General features: G+C 43.9%; 1 protein-coding gene, 1 long non-coding RNA gene and 1 pseudogene across 2 annotated transcripts; 1 reads left to right on the plus strand and 2 right to left on the minus strand.

The window, feature by feature from the left end:
• The first annotated feature begins 3711 nt into the window (after positions 1 to 3711).
• LOC123473714 lies at positions 3712 to 4061 on the plus strand. Its single transcript, XR_006647978.1, has 2 exons — positions 3712 to 3805; positions 3866 to 4061. It is a non-coding gene; the product is annotated as an uncharacterized LOC123473714 (long non-coding RNA).
• Positions 3787 to 4560, minus strand: LOC123473713. Its single transcript, XM_045174977.1, has 2 exons — positions 4106 to 4560; positions 3787 to 4029 (listed from the first exon to the last, which is right to left on the minus strand). Exons 1-2 carry the CDS (start codon positions 4558 to 4560, stop codon positions 3846 to 3848), a joined length of 639 nt encoding a protein of 212 aa, XP_045030912.1. The 3' UTR covers positions 3787 to 3845.
• Positions 4561 to 12765: 8205 nt separating this feature from the next.
• On the minus strand, positions 12766 to 13542 carry LOC116925050 (annotated as a pseudogene).
• Positions 13543 to 19370: the final 5828 nt, after the last annotated feature.

Genomic DNA, 19370 nt, shown 5'->3' on the forward strand with positions numbered 1-19370 from the left:
CGAGCCGTAGTCCGTCTTAAGTCTCTTGCTTCCGCTAATGGACTTCCTTACCCTTGGTAGCGCGGCACTTCACCGATGATGACTCGTCTGAGTCTAGCCTTCTTCGGCCAAAGGGTTGGCACCCGGACGATGGCTGTGAGCTTCGTCCGTCGGAATTTCCGACAATTGGAGGTTTCGGCTTTTTTTTTCAATCATGGATCTGCAATCGGGTTATTGGCAGGTCCCCATAAAGGAGAGTGATCGCCCTAAGTCAGCTTTTATAACAGCGGATGGTCTTTATCAGTTTAAGGTGATGGCTTTTGGGTTGTGTGCGGCGACTGGTACGTTCCAGAGAATGATGGACCTGGTTCTCAGTGGGTTGAGATGGTCCGCGTGCCTAGTGTATTTGGACGACATTATTGTTTATTCCCAAACGGTGGAAGAACATTTGAAGAGACTCCGAAGTGTATTTGAGTGTCTTAAGTTCGCGAATCTAAAGATGAAGCTGAAGAAATGCTTATTTGCACAAACCAGACTGTAAGCTCTAGGTCACGTCGTGGATAAGGATGGAACGGATCCTGAGAAGATTTGTGCGGTTCGAGAATTCCCTAGACCGCCGGCCAACGCGACTAATGCCTAGAAAATTAAACATGTGAGGAGCTTTATCGGGCTATGTTCGTATTACCGGCGATTTATCAGCAATTTTGCAAAAATTGCAAAGCCGTTACACGACCTCACGAAACAGGGAAAATCCTTTTGTTGGGGAGAAGAACAAGAAGGAAGCTTTAATGCGCTAAAGGAGCGTTTGATTGAAAAGACCCAATTAGCATATCCCGATTATGGGAAGCCGTTTGACATTCATTCCGATGCCTGTGAATACGGGAAAGGCGTGGCGCTAGTACAGAAAACGGGAGCGGGAGAGAGACCAGTAGGCTTCAGCCTGTCAGCTACTGAACGTAACTACTCAATAACCGAGAAGGAGGGCCTTGCGCTTGTCTGGGCAATGAAAAAATTTCACTGCTACATTTGGGGGATGACGGTGAGAGTAGTGACGGACCACCATGCTCTGTGCTGGTTAACTACGAAGAAGGATCTGGCTGAAAGACTAGCCCGTTGGGAACTGCTGGTACAGGGTTATGAACCCCAGGTGTTGTACAAAAGTGGGAAATTACACGAGGATGCGGACGCGTTGTCACGGTACCCAGTAGGCCCCGCAGAAGAAGAGGAGAGCGATTCCCTGCTACCTGTGCTGCTAGTCACACTCAACGGGGACTTGAAGGGAATTCGCGTGGGACAAGAATCTGTCCCACAATGGAAAAAAGCATTAATGGTACTAGAAGAACGGCCTGACGCCCCATTTAAAAATTTTTTATTGCAACAAGACTTGCTTTATGTGCGGACAATTGGGCAACAGGGGAGCAGGCTTCGACTATGTGTCCCACCGAACTACAGACAGGTTGTTTTGAAAGCGTGCCACGATGACATTACTGCTGGGCACCTCGGGGTGCGTCGGACAGTAGATCGGATCAAAGCTCGCTACTACTTGCCGAAATTGGAGAAACATGTGTTGGGATACGTGCAGGCCTGTGTGCTGTGTCAGGCACGAAAATCACCTCCCATGAAACCACAGGGCTACATGGAAGTAATAAGAGTAGAACGACCCTTTGAGAAGGTGGGGATTGATGTTTTCGGACCATTTCCGGTGACGGGTGGGGGCGATCGGAACATCATTGTAGCGGTAGATTATCTCTCAAAATGGGCCGAGACGCGGGCCCTACCCACCGCTACGGCTAAAGATGCAGCAGAATTTTTTGTTGTTAAGGACGTGTTACTCCGCCATGGGGCACCGGAAAGCATCGTGACCGACTGTGGGAAGTGTTTCATTGCAGAACTTACTAAGTCCATAATGGCCGCTCTGGCAGTAAACCACCGAGCTACTACTCCATACCATCCGCAGTCAAATGGTTTAGTGGAGAGGTTAAACCATACTTTGGCAGACATGTTGTCAATGTATGTGAATAAGGCACATACAGACTGGGATAACATCCTACCCTATGTCACTTTTGCTTATAATTCAAGCCGCCAGGAATCAACTCGCAGAACGGCTTTTTTTCTTTTGTATGGTAGGGAGGCAATACTACCCATAGATGTCATGATGAATGGGAACCCGAATCCGGTGAAACATGACGGGCAAGACGAGGTGGTGAAAAAACTAGGGGAAGCTCAGCAAGTGGTGGCCCAATGGTTACATAGAGTGCAAGAAAAACAAAAGGACGCTTATGATGCAGGACCAGGAGTGGCAACAGATTTCAAGGTTGGGGATGAAGTCCTGGTGTATAAACCTTTTCGTAAAATAGGGTGGTCTGAAAAGTTACTACATCGATGGCGAGGACCCTACGTGGTTGTCCGTGAAACGTCGTCGTTAAATTACGAGGTAAAGTTGCCACGGGCGCGGAAATCAGAAATTGTTTACGTGGTTAGCATGGAAAAATTTGCTAGAGGTTCGCCAGAGGTGACGGGTAGGCCTAACGAAGAAAACTTCCTAGGGGATACTTTACCAGTAACGCCGCCACTGGAGGGGAACCAACGGCTAGTAACAACTGAACCCCAACGTGGGAAAGACCCAATCGGCGAGCTGCGTCAGCAGAGAGAGGAGAAAGGGGAAAGAACTGCACGGCTACAAGCAATACAGTAGGAGCCAGAGGAGGAGGAGGGTGTCGATCTCGAAATATCCCGCCCGGAACCACAAGCACCTGAGCAAAGTAGGGGAGGGGAGAGGAGATCGGAGAGAAGTCGAAAACAACTCAAGCGCTATTGCAACCCAATAACCTTCAGCCCCTTTATGCTACTCTTGACGCTACTATGTGGGGCAATGCCATGTGGGGCATCTCCTCGGGAGAGATTCGTAAGGAGTGGGGTAGTTTTTCAAAATCTTGGGGAAGTCAACTTCAGCGATTCGGAATGGGTAGTCGTGACTGAGGTGTCTTTTCGACAAGTTGAGGCTACCCTGGGCCATCTTATACAATGGCTGGCGGAGAAACTAACACAGCATGAAGGTGGGCCGCTAAACGAGGATTTTAAGATCGGTAATCGAATCAAAGAACAATTAACGGAACGAGCGACAGGCTGCCTAGAGGAACTAGGGGTATTCAAGAGTAGATTCAATCACCTGAAGGAGGCCATATCCGGGAAACAGCAGAGGGCCAAGAGAGGATTAATTGATGCAGGTGGGAGTGCCCTGAAATGGCTTTTCGGTGTAGCGACGGATCGAGAACTGAAGGGCATCAACTGGACACTTCCAACAGGATCGATAGACAAGCCCAAAAAATCGACGTCGACGTCACTACAGGCTATGATCGCCTCGACACTTGGAAAAAAACAAGGCAGCCAGAACAATGGCCGATATAGATCTTATTGCAATTCAAAAGTACGCGGCAAGCCAAAAGTCGTGCGCAGCTTACGCGGATGCGCACCACTGTGGCCTATAGCTGAACTAAAAATTGTTTTATGCTTGACTATAACCATTCGTACGATGCTTTACCGTTAAGCAGACAGATCGCACTCATGGTCATGGAATCTGCAAGTTTGTTTTCATTTTAAAAAGTAAACTGTGATGTAGTTTCATAATGAGCGGCAGTCGAGTCACTCGAGTGTCATATAAACTATCCGAATTAGCCAAAAGTTTACCTGAGGTTGAATTTAAATCATACTGTGAAAATGAAAGTTGAATTGAAAATTTCTTTTACTGAGAAACTTTTCTTTCGAGGATTGACTGAAGTTAAATCGGCAACTTTTCCTACAGTTACCTAATTTGTAACAAAGAAAAGTATCAGTCTATTATATATATATATATATTTGTAATTGAATTAGAATTTGTAACTAACAGGTCCTTTCCCTGGTCTATTCCACTTGCAAGGTAGGGATGTAACTGGAATGATAGGCTTTGGATTTACGATTTGAACATTATTGGAAGAGGTAGAATTTTCCTCTTTGGTATGAGCAATTGCTTGCTGAAGTAAAGCACTCACGTGGATGCAACTGCAACCAAGCCTGTGTTATGGAAATATATTTGTACAAAAATATTGTTAGTTATGTTGTTCAATCCAAAGTAAGATGATTGACTCACCCAGCTACACAGTCACAGAAAGCGGCAAAAATTTTACCATCACTGAGTAAGGCTGCCCATGGTGTGGCTGGCTTAGCAGATAAAGTTTGTGAATGAGTAATGTGACTTCTGATAATAACAGTTCCATTTGTTAACGGGAAGGCCAGAAGTTTATCACTGAAGGTATTGGTCAAGTACTGTTCTGATGCCAATAAGTTGTTAACCGCCTCTACTTTCTCAAAATCACTGCCACGCCGTTCAACGATTAAATAAAGGATAAGATGATCCCTCGTTATTGGAGGGATGAGTTTCTTAAGGTCACTTCCAGATTTGTATAAATGTAGATCAATTACAAGAGGATCATTACATTTCAGTTCTTCAATTTTTTCACAGTATGATTTAAATTCAACCTCAGGTAAACTTTTGGCTAATTCGGATAGTTTATATGACACTCGAGTGACTCGACTGCCGCTCATTATGAAACTACATCACAGTTTACTTTTTAAAATGAAAACAAACTTGCAGATTCCATGACCATGAGTGCGATCTGTCTGCTTAACGGTAAAGCATCGTACGAATGGTTATAGTCAAGCATAAAACAATTTTTAGTTCAGCTATAGGCCACAGTGGTGCGCATCCGCGTAAGCTGCGCACGACTTTTGGCTTGTCGCGTACTTTTGAATTGCAATAAGATGTATAGTTGGGAAATCTATACGTCAGCTGAAAGAAGAGGATGAAACCCGAATACGTGTACAGTCAACCCCACTGTCTTACCCATACGAGTTGTTGATGGGTACGATACTCACGGTTATGGCAAATCTCACTTTGTGGTTTCTATTTTACAGGGGAAAGCAAAAACATGACCGGGGAAGAATCGAGGTGAGAAAGCGACTCGAGGTGTTGGAGACAACAGGCAGCGTGGAAGGTGCAGGTGACGGAGAGCAGGCTGCACAACGGAGCACTCAACTGGCTAAGTTGGAGGTTCGAATAATAGAACATGAGCAGCACTGGTTGGAGACGCTTCAAAGTCTGGAGCAGTTAACTAAATAGAAGCGGCAAATCCCCCTACTGATGTTATTCCATGTTCTGATGACTGTTTTATTTGTTCTTGATGCTTCGCATAGTGTTGACCTTGTAATGGGTAGATCAGATCAAATGACTTCCATAGTTAAGTCAAAAGAGGCTATAGCACTCTTACAGTATCTGAATAAAAGTAAAGAAAGCTTTGAACCTTAGGCCTTAGTGGGAAACAGTAGTAAAGAGAATTGTAGAAATTTTAGCTAAAGGGAGAAGTTTCGAAATTTAGTTTCGTTTTTCTGGTTAAAAATAAATAATAGCGGTCGGGACGACTCGCTATCTAGGGAGGGAGATGTCACGGTTATTGAGGCCCAATGGACTAGTTGTCACGTTCGGCGCTTCTGTATCGGCTATTGACCGCAACTCTACCCGAGATGTCCGGCAGTCTTGTCAGCAGATATTTCCCCCGGTAGCTGCTGTCTACGTTAGTGCATAAATACTTGTGTGTGTCCCTTGCTGCGGCCCCCCAGTCTAGTTGTAACTGTTTGTTAGTACTGTGTGTGTGTGAGCGCATCGACCGTGAATACAATCTTAATCACTACTTGAGTCTCAGCATTATTCCTCCGTGCTACAATATCCTCATCAAATTCCTGTTCTTGGCACCGACGCACCAATTCTTTGTAGGGGCCTTCTATCTTGGGACAGCTAGAGAGATTACAGGAATCAATTTTCAACTTTGACCAATCATGATCGGACCGAGGTTTCGTCAAATGTTGAGAATGGGCAGCACGTCGCTCGGCAGAAACAGCCATCCAGGGTATATCCTTTGGCCACAGGTAAACTGGCTGTTTCAGAAAATCAGGACCTTCTAGCCAGCCAGGCGGAATTGGTTCTTCATCGATGAGGAGAGAACGCGTAGCAACATCCGCAATATTTTGCTTTTCGGGCACAAATCTCCATTCGCTCGGATCGGTGAGGGATTGGATTTCCCCAATTCTATGGCTGACAAATGGCGTGTAGTGATCGGCAACCGCTTGTAGCCCGTTCCGTGTGGTACTTCAATCCTTCCAGAACAGTCGGGTGAGATCCGGAAGGTTTAGCGCCTCTTCCACGTATCTGGAAAGTCTCGCGCCAAACAGAGCTGCATTAAGTTCTAGTTTAGGAATAGAAATAGTTTTACGAGGAGCCAATTTCGTTTTCGCCATCACCAGTCGACATATAGATAAACCGTCCTTGTAGGAAGTCTTCAATTACACTGCAGCTGCAACGGCCTCTTCAGATGCATCACAAAACGTTAGGACAGCTCTTGATATTTTTCTTGTTCGGCTGAAGATATCTTGGCATCCGGATACTATTTAATTGTTTTAGCGTGTTGAACCAACGGTCCCACCATGCCTTATCTTTCCCGGCCACGACTTCCTTCCAATTCAGGCCTTTGATGCCCAATTCGCGCAACTTGATCATTGCTTTAACAATCAGAGGAGCCGCACGGCCTAACGGATCATAAACAGGTCATTCAAAAAGTCAGATTGTCGGTACTAGGCTCATAAAAGATTCCCAGCAACTTTTCGGCTTCATCTGAAGCTAACCTGCATGCCGAATCAGCGGTAGAATTTTCACTTGGTTGAAGAGCTGCAACAAGTTTCGATGAATTTGAGATCCAATTGTTAAGATGAAAGTCCCCTTCTGCCAAGCCGTCCCGAATATTCTTCGCGTTGACAATGGCTAATTCTTCACTATCAGCAGTTTTCAATAAATCGTCCATGTACATGTTATTTTCGACCACTTCCATGCAATCATTCCTCTCCGTCTTAGCATCTGCAGCAGCTCGCTGCACTGTTTTGAGAGCAATGAACGGAGATCAATTTAATCCGAAGGGCAGATGGTCCATCTGATACGTTAAAATCTTTTCCGATCCGGGTTCCTGCCATAAGAACCGGTGAAATCTGGCATCACTTGGCTTCAGTTGAATTCGGCTGTACATGGCTTTGATGTCTGCTGAGAAGGCAATTTCACCATGTTGGAATCGAAGAAGGACTTTAGCTAAATCATTTTGAAGTTTCGGACCGGGCAGCATTCCAGCGTTCAAACTCTTCCGTTTCCAGCGAGAAGCTCCATCAAACACGACTCGCAGTTTTCGTTCTTTTTTCCCGTAGACCTTCTTGTACACTCCGTGATGGGGAAGATAATGCTGATCATCAGAGTAGAGATCGTTATCTTCAACTAGCGACGCATATCCTTCATCGATGTATTTCTTGATGGCTTTTCCGTAATCTTCTTCCAGCTTAGGGTTCTTTTTGAAGCGTTCCCGTAAGTCTTCAAGACGGTGTTCAGCGAACTTCCGATTATTTTCGAATGCTGGTTCTCCTTCAATCCAAGTCAGCAGAGCCTCGTAGTCAACATCCAATTTTCGTAAACCTTCATTTACAATTTTCTCGACGAAATTCCGTTCCAAATTTTTCTGTTTCGCAAAAGGCATCCAATGATTCTTGAACAGACTCTTCTCTTGAAGTCGCAGTGAGATGATAAGAGCGGGTAGTCATCGGACCGATGGCTCCTCCAAGCAAGCCACGAACTATCCTTCCCAATCGGGTTCGAGAGGCAAACGATTCATCATCTTCACCGACTCGCGATTCTAACACTTCAAATGACATTGATCAAGGCCGAGTAACACGTCGATCTTTCCTCCACTCTTCCTAACAGGCACGTCAGCAAGATGGGGCCACCTTTGTTTCAATTCATCCCAATTAGGGCGAGCGACTTGAGGTATCGTCTGTTAGAGTGAATATGACAATATTACTTGGGGTTTCTGATTCCTCACACAGAGGTCTGTATTTGTGTACATGGACGTTACATACAATTAATGAATAAGTGATAAACTCCTCGACATTTACCTAAATATTGCAGTGATTACAAAAGAGGCGAATCACTTTCAACGTGGTTACTTCCAGACAGCTAGACGCTACGTAGAGAGAGAGGCAGGTGAGCATTCTCATTTCATATTAGGATGAAGTTGTCATGTTGACCGCTAGATGGCTGAATGTCCCGCTTCCAATACTTCTCCTCAATCAGCCGTCGGTAGCGAATTCAAACCGAGATAATTATTCTGAATTTCAACTTAGCATATTGAAGGAAAAAATGTCATCACGAATATGCGCAACGTCTACACAATACAATTGAAATAGTTCAAAAATGAACAGCCGCTGTTTAAGTCAACGCACTAAGGTTTCACGATTCCAATGTCTTTCATCAGCTTCTCCTGACTTTGCAGATCTAACCCTTTTGTAAGTATGTCTCCAAGTTGGTTCTTCGTATTCACGTATGAAAGGTTGACGACTACTTTCTTGATTTGCTCGCGGATATGATGGTATCGTACATCGAAATGTTTCGACCGTTTGTGCGACTCTGGATTTTTTGCTAGTGATATCGCGCTCTCATTGTAACACCACGTTGTTTTGGTGAGCACCTAGTTCACTCAAGAGAAGTCTTATCCAAGTTGCTTCCCTGCATGCATCGCTTGCAGCGATGTACTCTGCTTCCATCGTAGACAGCGCTACAATTGGTTGGCGTCGACTTGACTAGGTGATCGGTCCTCCATTTAGCGTGAATAAGAATCCAGATGTTGATCTCCTGCTGTTTAGATCGCCTGCGTAGTCTGCGTCAGAGTATCCATTGAGTCTGGTAGGGTTCGTTCTTCTGCCGTTGAAGCATATCCCGTGATCCCGGGTCCCGGCGAGGTACATACGTGGTGTAGTACACGCTTTGCTCCTTTCCAATGGACAGGGTTTTCACAATGTTGGGCGAGTTGTCCAGCGATGAATGATATGTCGGGACGGATGGTACTCGCCGCATACATTATGCTCCCCACTGCTTCTCGGTAGGGGAATGAAGCTTTTGGTTCGGAATCGTCGGGGCTAGGTGGTAGTGCAGACAGTCGCGGTGTCCCTTTTTCGGTCGGAGTTGAGATCGGATGGCATGTATTCATTTGGAACTTGGCAAGTATCTTCTCTACGGACTGCGGTGCCGATAGAAAAATCTGTTTATTGGCTCGGTCACGTTGAATGACGAGGCCGACGAAGTGTTCTGCTGGGCCGTGTGTCATTTTGAAACTATTTTTCTAAATATTTTCGATTTTGTCGATGGTGGACATATGGTTTCCCGCAATGATTCCGTCGTCTATCCATACTGCAACAATGATGGTTTCGTCGTTATCTGTACGGAAGTATACGCATGGGTCAGCGTTACTTTGTCGTAGGCCAGCTGTGATGAGTACCGAATCTAGTTTTAAATTCCAAATCCGTGACGCCTGCCGAATTCTATATATTGTGATTTGATGAGCTTGCAAACTTCTGTTTCACGCCCGGGGATGATGTAACCTTCGGGTTGCGTGATGTAGATCTCCTCATCAATGTCTCCATTCAAAAATGCTGTGGCGACGTCAAGTTGAACGAGTTCGAGATCATGCATAGCGGCGATGCCCATCAATACTCGAAGTGAATCATAGCGTACTACTGGGGCAAATGATTCTTGAGAATCAATGCCCTTTATCTGGCGATAACCTTTTGCAAAAAATCAGGCTTTTCTCCGTTTTGGTTGGCCGTCTTTGTCGGTTTTTATCTTGAAATTCCACCTACTGTGGATTGACGCTCTGCTGGGTGGAAGAGGCATTACAGTCCAGGTATTGTTCTCTTGATGAGATCAGATTTCTTCGTCGGCCGCTTTCTTCCACAAATCACGTTCTGTCGACTCCATGGCTTCTTTGAATGATTTTGGTTCATAAAAAAGAGACATTGGATGCTTCCTCATCATTCCATCTGACGACATCATTGCTTCGTACGATTCCATGGGCCATAGTTTCTTTGGAACACGTTGTCGCGTTGATTATCGAACGGGTTGTGGGATGGATACTGTTGTATCTTTCGTCAATTGGGTGACATTTTCTGGTGGTGATGTGGTGCTCGCGTTCTTACTTTTTGACAGATCAGCGTCGGGTTCGTCATCCTCTCTGTTGGAGGTGGTTGTGTCGACGATTTAGGTTTCGTAAATCTTGACGTGGCGACAGATGATGGTTCTGCCCGTCTCCTTGATGAATATGCGACTGGCCTTTTGTTGTTCGCTTTCACCGACATAGAGTCCTTTGATTGCCTTTGGCTCCAGTTTCCGTCTCTCGGCATTTGGGATGAGGGCGTACGCGACGGATCCAACTGTCCTAAGGTGGGATATATCTGGTTTTGTTCCGTGCCACATTTCGTATGGGGTCACCTGCCGTTGTTTCGTCAGAGTTCGGTTTAGAGTGTAAACTGAGTGGTTTACAGCCTCTGCCCATAGTGTGAGTGGTAGATTCTTCCCGTGGATTTGGCTTCGCGCAGCCTCGACAGTGGTTCGGTAATCTCGTTCCACCTTTCCGTTCTGTTCGTGAGTGTGTGGTGCGCTCATTTCTTGTTTAATTCTCTCTTCTGTTAACCAGCTTTGGAAATTATGGCTCATGAATTCTCCACCAATGTCGGAGCGTAGCGTAGCAATCCGCTTTCCGGTTTCACAAAGGATCTTTTTAGAAAACAATTTGAATAATTCGGGACATTCGGACTTGAATTTGAGGAAGTATACTACTTTGTAGCGGCTGTAGTCGTCTTTGAATACAACGTAATATTTGGCTCCATTCGGTGACGATATGTGCATCGAACCCACCACGTCGGTATGAATGAATTCCCCGATTCGGGTAGTGACGTGCTTGCTCGTGGAGAAAGGCAATTTGTGCATTTTTCCCAGATTGCATCCATTACAGTACCGGTTTTGATCTTCCTTCACGGGTTCGAGATCCATTCCGGTGACGTGATTACTGGTCACCATCTTTTTGACGAAGTCGTGGCTCACATGGTCGTGGCCAGTCGTTCGTGCCATACGTGGACGACAAAGGAGTGTTGCAGAGCTTGAATTTGCCACTAAACTCGTGATGGGCGGAGTTTTGGCCGATATGTCGAGTCTATACAGGGTTTTCCCGATTCGTGAACCTTCCATCACTGTGTCATCTTTTTGCATGATCTTGGCAGAATCTTTTGATACTACAATCGTATATCCATTTTCCGTGATGCAACCGATTGAGACCAGGTTCACTGTTAGTTGAGGGACGTACAGTACATCCCTGAGCCACCCATCAATCTTGATTCCATTTGCCCAATGGCTTACTGCAATGTCTCCAATACCGCGCACGTAAAGTTTTGTACCACCGATTCCATCGATAGGTCGCTCCTGTTCCGCAATCGGTCGAAAATTGGTTAAGAATGATCTCTGATCGGACATGTGTTGGGTGCAGCCGGAATCGAGATAGAAAGTGGTGGGCTCTTAAGCTCGGAGGCCTTCCGTCGATACGAAGGAGAAGTCTCGGTCGTTTTCTCTTCCCCCACTCGAATCTGCCAGGTTGACTTTCTTGTTGTTTCCTTGGCTCGCCCCTTCGTCTTCTATTCGTTTACGACATTCGAATGCGTAGTGCCTGGTTTTCTTGCAATATGAGCAGAAAGCGTTGTCTCTTGCCACTTGATCCATTGATCTTCCTTGGGTTGAGGGTTGCCGTTGACTTCCTCTGAAACTACGTCCACCTCTTCCGTAGTTGATATCTGGACGTGAGCGTCCGTGGCTGTTCATCCCATGACCAACGAATGCGGCATTAGATGATGCAGTTGCAGGTTCTATGTTTGATCCCACGGCTTGTGCTTTTCGAAGAGTATATTTCCTTTCTTCCGAAACTAAGCGTGCTCGAAGGGCATCTAGTGTTTTCTCTTGATCCTGCATTCCATCCCACGAGGATACAAGGTTGTCGAAACGCGTTGGTAGGCAAACACACAATTTTTGTTATGATGTCATGATTGGTGACACTGACCCCAAGGTCATTGAGTTGTGCTGCCATGGATTCTAGAGCCGTTACATGGTTCATGATGTCGTCTCCATCGATATAACTGAGATTCAAGAACTCTCTGTGTAACAGGTGTTTGTTATCCGCAGCCCTCTGTAAGTATTGGGTGTTCAGTCTACCCCACATCTCATGGGATGTTCTGCAGTTTAACAGCGCTTTTTGTCGTACTTCATCCGTGCTGTTGAAAATTATCAGTCTGGCATAACAGTCTTTCTTGCGCCATGTATAAATTTCATCCTCGTTAGTACACACTCTTTCATTTTCAACTTCATCGTAAGTTGGCTGAGGACATAATTCTTCTCCCTGTGGGATGATATGAAGAATGGTTAAGTCTGAGACTAACAATATTTGGCTTTTGACTTAGTGGTAGTTGGGCTTACCTCGACAATCTCTTTGATGTCTTTGAATTCAAACATTATTTCCATGGAATGTTTCCAATTTTGGAAGAGTGTTCCATCAAATCATTGTATGTGCCTGATGGCGTCAAGAGTTAAATTTCCATCCATAGTAATTGTCTTTTCTGTAAGGCTGGTGCTGGGCCCATAACCTGTTAGAGTAAATATGACAATATTACTTGGGATTTCTGATTCCTCACACAGAGGTCTGTATTTGTGTACATGGACGATACATACAATTAATGAATAAGTGATAAACTCCTCGAAATTTAGCTAGCCGCTTTCTTGACTCCCCAATCGTGATGTCCATCATTGATGACTGTACTTGCAGTTTTTTTTCTCAATAGGACCTGTTAAATTCACCACCTGTTGGTTTGCTTCGTCCGCTTTCTTCTTCGCGTCGTCTGACTCCTTCTGCAACTTTTCCGCGTTTCGTTGAGCTTCTTCGGCTTTCTGTTACGCATCTGCCAGAGCTTAAGAAGTTTTCTGATGGAATTCTTGCGTTTGAGTCCAGTTTCGTAATACTTCACTTCGGATGGAAAGAGGCTGAAAGGAAGCCATGGAAGAAGCCTCGTCTGCACGAGAATCGATGAATCCATCTACGTCTTTCTTGGCTGTCTCAATTTGGGTGAACAGTGCAATTTGGATGGCTGCTTGTCTTCCATACTCTTCTGCATCGTTTGGCATGACAGCCAACAGGTTAAGACGTTCAGTGTCTGCATAAATAGAGTCGAGCTTGTCAACCAATCCGTGACATGCTCGGCGAGAACCGTTGTCGGCTATCAGCTTGTTGATCATCTGGCATGCTAAATGCATTTTGGAACTACAGCATCGCGTTCGACTGCATCTTGAGCTCTACTGTGTTGAGGTGTTGTTTCACCTTTTGCATTTGTGGTCTGAAGGTTGAGTCCTTGTCCATCATCGTTGGCTGTTGACTGTGCTTGAGACTTGCCAAGATCTTCTGCTTGTCTTTGATAAATGGCCTGGACATTTCGATTCTTCCCTCTTCCAGCAATAGTGTCTTCATCAGGCGGTTGACGGGCTTGATCAGCCTTCTTCTTGCCCTTTGCCATTGTCTTTCTTTCCTGCAGAGTCCTTCTACGATCACCAATGAAACCAAGAATAACAGTGGCAGCTTTGGGCCAACGAGTGAAAGAATATGACAGCTGTATTAGACTATTCAACTGGTGCCTAAATAACGATATAGATAATTAAATTTACATTCAAGCAACATATATAAATAAGATGTTACCCAGGGTCCACAATTAGGAGTGGGCAATGACCAGAGATGTCAATATACAAGTGTGACTCAATAGAAATCACGCATCAATTCACTCAATACAATATAGAATATAATACATTAATATACATTATACAATAAATGATTTCAATTAAGTACCTGAATGCAGAGTAGAATAGAATAGACACACACAATCAAAGACATAAAACAGCGGACCAAATTAAGAGCTGTCAGAACGTTACTAGGCAAAATGCCTCTTACGACTCGGAAAGAATTCAAGATTTGACAAAGTCGACTGGGTTTCTGATCAGCTGATAATTACGCTCTCTAATTATCGACGTGACATCTACCATTAAGAAAAACAGACATAAATCAGATCTACAGCAGCCGAATAAATTACGCGTCGATTTTCGCTGGAACAGGTTCATCTTTTATTGCTTACGTGTCTGTTTTCGAGCTCACTAGTGTATGGGACATTGTGAGTAAAAGCATCGCATTTTTATTTAACTTTCTGTATGAGAGAAAAAACTGCCATAAGGAGCAATATCGATATCTTCGGAGATTTCTCAATCTCTTCTGGGATCATTGGAGGAAAATGTATCTCAAGTCAATGACTGGACGCTCAAAATGGAAGAGCCTTACGGATAACTTCGCCGTAAGATATATTCTATTTCAGATTTACCCGTCATTGAGATGGAGTCAATGGAACCTTGGCCGTGTGGTGAAAATATTTCCAGGACCAGGTGGACTTGTTCGCAAAATCAACGTGAAATTAGAGTGGGGCCCGTTTCGTTGAAGGAATTGAAACTTCGCTTTGCTGGATGCAGCCTCCACCAATTCTGTACCAGAGTGTATGGATGCGGGGGAATATCGTGTGGCACCAGCATAGTGCGTCTCTCGTATTTTATTTGTTTTGTTTGTCCCTATTTTATTTTCCCGGCCTTTACACGTGTCCATCTAATTAGTCGAGTCCAGATGGCGTTTGAATGGAAGATAGGCTGTCTGGTGTACCTTGACTCACCCTCTCACACAATTTCGTCTGTGTAAGTAAGCCACACGTGAACGACGTCCGATCCCGATTTACTATTATCAGGGTCCCCGCCCCGTCGAGGACAACTTCGATATCGGAGGCAGGGCTGGGTAAATGATGTCCTTACATTAAACTTAATATTGTGGTAAGTAATATATACAGCATAACATTATCTGCAGTCTTAAATTATAATTAGATAAAGAGGTTTAATACTGCTAAACTAAATTTATTGTGCAGTAACTTACTTAGGAGAAAATTGACTCTAAAAAAATTCCCTGATGAAAAGTGAGAGGAAAAAGGGTTTGGTCGAATGAATATGGCGGATTCATACGTTGCTGGATCTAAAATCATGGTATCCTCATTGTAAAACAGGTTGATTTGATCGTTATCCCAGAAAATCAAAACATTTTAGAAAATTTCTAAAAATTGTTAATTAAAAATTTTACAACTTTAAGGAAGAGGGCGAAGTGTTTTCTGCTGATAGAGCTGTCATACTAAAGATTTACTTCCAATCTTGGGCTGCCCAACACGGTGAATCTTAACATTTAATTTTCTCAAGTTTGCATTGCAGCTTCGGTACGCCATCAGTATTACTACCATTGATATAGCTTCTACAACGAATGAACAAGTTTTGCAAGGAAGAATGACTCGCCCATTAAAAAGTGGTATCGTTCAAACAAGTGTTGGTCATAGTTACCAAGATTTTATAGAGTAGTAAATATTTTCACACTTGACTTGTATTGAACTACTATTTTATTTGCGACAGAAGAATAAAAAGCTGAAAGAATAAAACAATACTCAAATTTTCATGCGTCTAGCGGAACTCTCGCTAGGACAAATGAAGACGGATTTTACACTACTCTTTAAATTTACGCCCGTTCCCCATCACTGTGTTTTTTAAGGTTATTTAAGAATTTCATAATTATCTAGGGGTAAAGTATCATTCTTGATGGAAAGTTTTAGTTTTCGTAATTACAGCGTCGACTGTATGGTCTCTAGGCAAAGACAACCACATGTGCTGTTTACTCTCCTTGACAATATCCTACTTTTGTGTCTTCTATCTCACCGATAGAGAGAGAGTAATTATTCAAGTCACGAGGTCACGTAACAAGCGGAAGAAGCTAGGTGCAGTTTAGCGTTGACTTGCGTACCTCTAAGACTCTCTGAGGCTCGTTTTACCAATACGTAGATGTCGCCCTAGGCCTAAACTATGGTTTAAACGTAAACTAATCGGCCTAACTCCCTTTGGACATGACACCAACGCCGTTTCTTGTAGAACCATTGTACAATCAATTGCTAAACCTTATGGAAGGAGCTACACGAAATTTGATCAAGCATCCTCTGCTAGTAATGGAAGAAAAAGCTATTAGTTGAATGATCATCTTTTCAGGTGCGATTCAAAGTACCTTGTATTCACACACAATTATTTGCTAAGTACTATGATTAGACATCTTTTAATTACAGCCCCCTATGGGTCATGAAGCAGCAATTTTGTTCTGGTATCGAACCGCCATCCACCGAGCAAATTCCAGATAAAATAATTGAGGGAATATGAGAAAAAGGAGACGGAACCCATTTCCAACGATCCCTGTACAGTTTTTGAATATTAGACAATAATGTCTAGTCGATGGCCACGATTGCCTGCCACCATGGGTAAACTTTTGCTGTCGATTTCTGCCACCAGTGCAACCAGCAAGAGAACTCGTAGCGCTGACAAAGGTGTCATTGAGATTGCAAGGACGAATCTCAACCCCAAGACTGTTGAACGGTTTTGTTGGCTTGCACTCTTGTTACAATGCCTGGTTGGTGGGGAAGGTTGTTATTGTTACATTTTTCGAAGAACAAACTGACTATTGTAAGGACTCTTAACTTAAACTAAAACATTTTAAATTAAAAGTTAAGAGTTAAGAAGAATTAAAAGTCAGAACCAAGACGTCAACTGGATACAGATAGGGTTTTAGCACAATTACACATATTACAATTGATAATTTTAAATACCTGAAGCAATGCAAGAAGGAGAGAACACTTTCTCTCTGCAATCTGGAGGGTTAAACACTGAGAAAAGTCAAAATAACTGAGAACAGAAATGTGACGCTCAGAGTTCGTGCGAGACGATCACGCGATAGAGCAGACTATACGTCAAAATAAAAGGAAGGCTAAAGAAAGGGGAAGCCATTAAAGAACAGCGGAAAATGGCTCGGGGTTGCCAAATTCACACGTAACGTGTTTCGGCGATCCATCCTCCGCCAAGTCCATTTTTACGGACGAGCTGGACTCCAACAGGTTTAATTCAGTTATCCCTTGGCGGAAGATTCCGGTCGGGAGTTGAACATCGACAGCTCGGACACATCCATCTTCACCTGGGAAAACCTTTGCGACGTGGCAGATACTCCATTCACCACGGATGAATCCCTTGTTGACTTCTAAGACGATGTCGCCCACCTCTAGGTTTGGCTGTTTGAACATTTCTTTCCGGCGGCCAATGACTGCAAATATACAGTCTTCCACATATCACAGAAGAGATTCAGGACTCGTTGCAGATACCGATAGTGTTCTCGAGTTGAAGCGTCGTCGAATGATCCAGCTGGCGGTTAGGTTGTTGGCGATCGATTTCGAAAATCATTTTGGGTTAACGGGCGGAAATCCACCGAATCAGAACTGTCTTATGACAGCGGCCAAGTATTTAATAGCCCTGCTACTTCATACAATAACGTGCGAAGCTGATCCTCCATCGGATGGCGGAAGGTGCTCTTTTCTTAATCCAGGTTGTTTTATAACGCCTTATTGGTGGAACGAACTAGTGACTCGTGGGCGCCTCCGAAGTGGGGTGTCCGAGGTGGTTGGAAGGTCCATTTGATGTTGACCTTCTTCATGAAATCTGGAATCGCCTCGGAAGCGTACATTTCTTCTACGGCCTCGCGCAGCTCTCTTTCGGCGCCGATAAAGTTAGTCCCATTATCGGAATGAATGACTTCGGGTTTCCTGTATAAAGAAATAATGTTTCGTATGACCAACAGGAAATCGCTTGTCTAGAGCGAGCTCTAGGAAGACCGCGCGCGTGACCATGCAAGTAAATAATATGTCCCAGCGTTTGGTCGTTCGGTCCCGGGCAAGACTAACGTCAAACGGTCCAAATAAGTCGACAGCAGTTCGGGTAAACGAGAGAGAACCAGAATCAAACCGGGAATCAGGAAGGTCTCCCATTAATTGTTCACCAGGTTTGGCCCGGTTGCACCGACAGATGGTGCAGTTACGACGGACTCTTTTTACTGCTTCTCTTCCACTGGTGACCCAAAAATGTTGACTGAAGTAAGTGAGCAGAAAGTCCGTTCCGACGTGTTTGAGACGCTCGTGGAAAACGTGAATGATCTTTTCTGCGAACGGATGGCTCTCAGGAAGATGGGGAGGATGCAGCTGGTCGCACGGCAACTTCGCGCATCCAGCTCGCCCTCCGAGTCGCAACACACCATCAGAACCTAAAATGGGGGCTAAGGCCAGCAAACTAGACGTTGAATAAAGTTGCTTGCCACTTTTTGGTGGCAAACATTTGTTAATAAGCCACGGTGGCCCGAATCCAATTTCGAACGGTGCTGCTGTCCATCCAAAGTTCCCACGAATATTACACATGTATTTTGGTAGAACACCGGCAAGCAGTGTTGATCCGGGATTAATTTATCAATATTGGCATAACAGAAATGGACAAGGTTTGGCGACTCAAGTTGGAAATTACTCGGGCCGATGTGTGATTCTGATCTTCAGCCAATTACAGCAAAAAACAACATTGTATCAATGTTAAAAATTGAACACCTAACCAATGTTATAAATGTATTTTGGTAGAACATTGCCGAGCAGTGTTTATCCGGAATAATTTTATCAGTAGTGGCATAAGAGAAATGGACAAGGTTTGGCGACTCAAGTTGGAAATAACCCGGGCCGATGTGCGATTTCGATATGCAGCCAATTATGGCACAAAACAACATTGGACCAACATTCAACATCAAAAATTAAATAGTAGCCTAAAACAAAACAATGGTTTTATTCATCGTAATATAAAGTAAAGACAAACCTAGTCGGAATTGCCAGATTTGAACCCTGGACTACTATATAACAACTTCATCTTCCAGACGCTTTATCAACTTAGCTATTTCTATACATATGAAGTAATATGTTTTCCGGAGTAATTCCGGAATTTGGTTAAAAACTTAGAAAAAATTTCCCAGTGAAAACCAAAGTTACTTTAAATTTAGTACGTGGTTACAGTTACATTATTTTTACTGATTATAGATACTAATTTACAAAACAATAATTTCATTTTCATGTTTAATCGTTAATTTAGACCAAAAATTTCAAAAATACAACAAAAATTTTAATTAAAAATAACAAATTTAAAAAGCACACCCGGGTAGAAACAATACTGACCATTTTGTTTTCTTCATCCGATGTTGATTTTAGGTCGGTTCACATCGTAAATGCGTTATCAGTTACATGAGATTGGTCCATGGTTGGAAAAATATTGGAATGTGATTTTCCAAAAACCAAATCAATTCCATCCTGGGCCATTCTTAGAAAGTTGAGTTTTAACGATGCTTGTATCCCGCTACTAAACCAATGTCGATACAATTTCGAACCTTTGCTGTTGTTCAATATCGACTAGCCAATAATAATCCAATGTCCAAAACCCAAATTTCAACGAT

The sequence above is a fragment of the Daphnia magna genome, linkage group LG6 (assembly GCF_020631705.1).
Source record: "Daphnia magna isolate NIES linkage group LG6, ASM2063170v1.1, whole genome shotgun sequence".
Taxonomy (NCBI): Eukaryota; Metazoa; Arthropoda; class Branchiopoda; order Diplostraca; family Daphniidae; genus Daphnia; species Daphnia magna.

Bases quoted from the DNA above. Each gene is read 5' to 3' on its own strand.
- LOC123473713 (XM_045174977.1), bottom strand. From the start codon at position 4,560: ATGAGCGGCAGTCGAGTCACTCGAGTGTCATATAAACTATCCGAATTA. The intron at 4,030-4,105 runs GTGAGTCAATCA...TCCATAACACAG, and splicing joins TTCTGTGACTGTGTAGCTGG to GCTTGGTTGCAGTTGCATCC.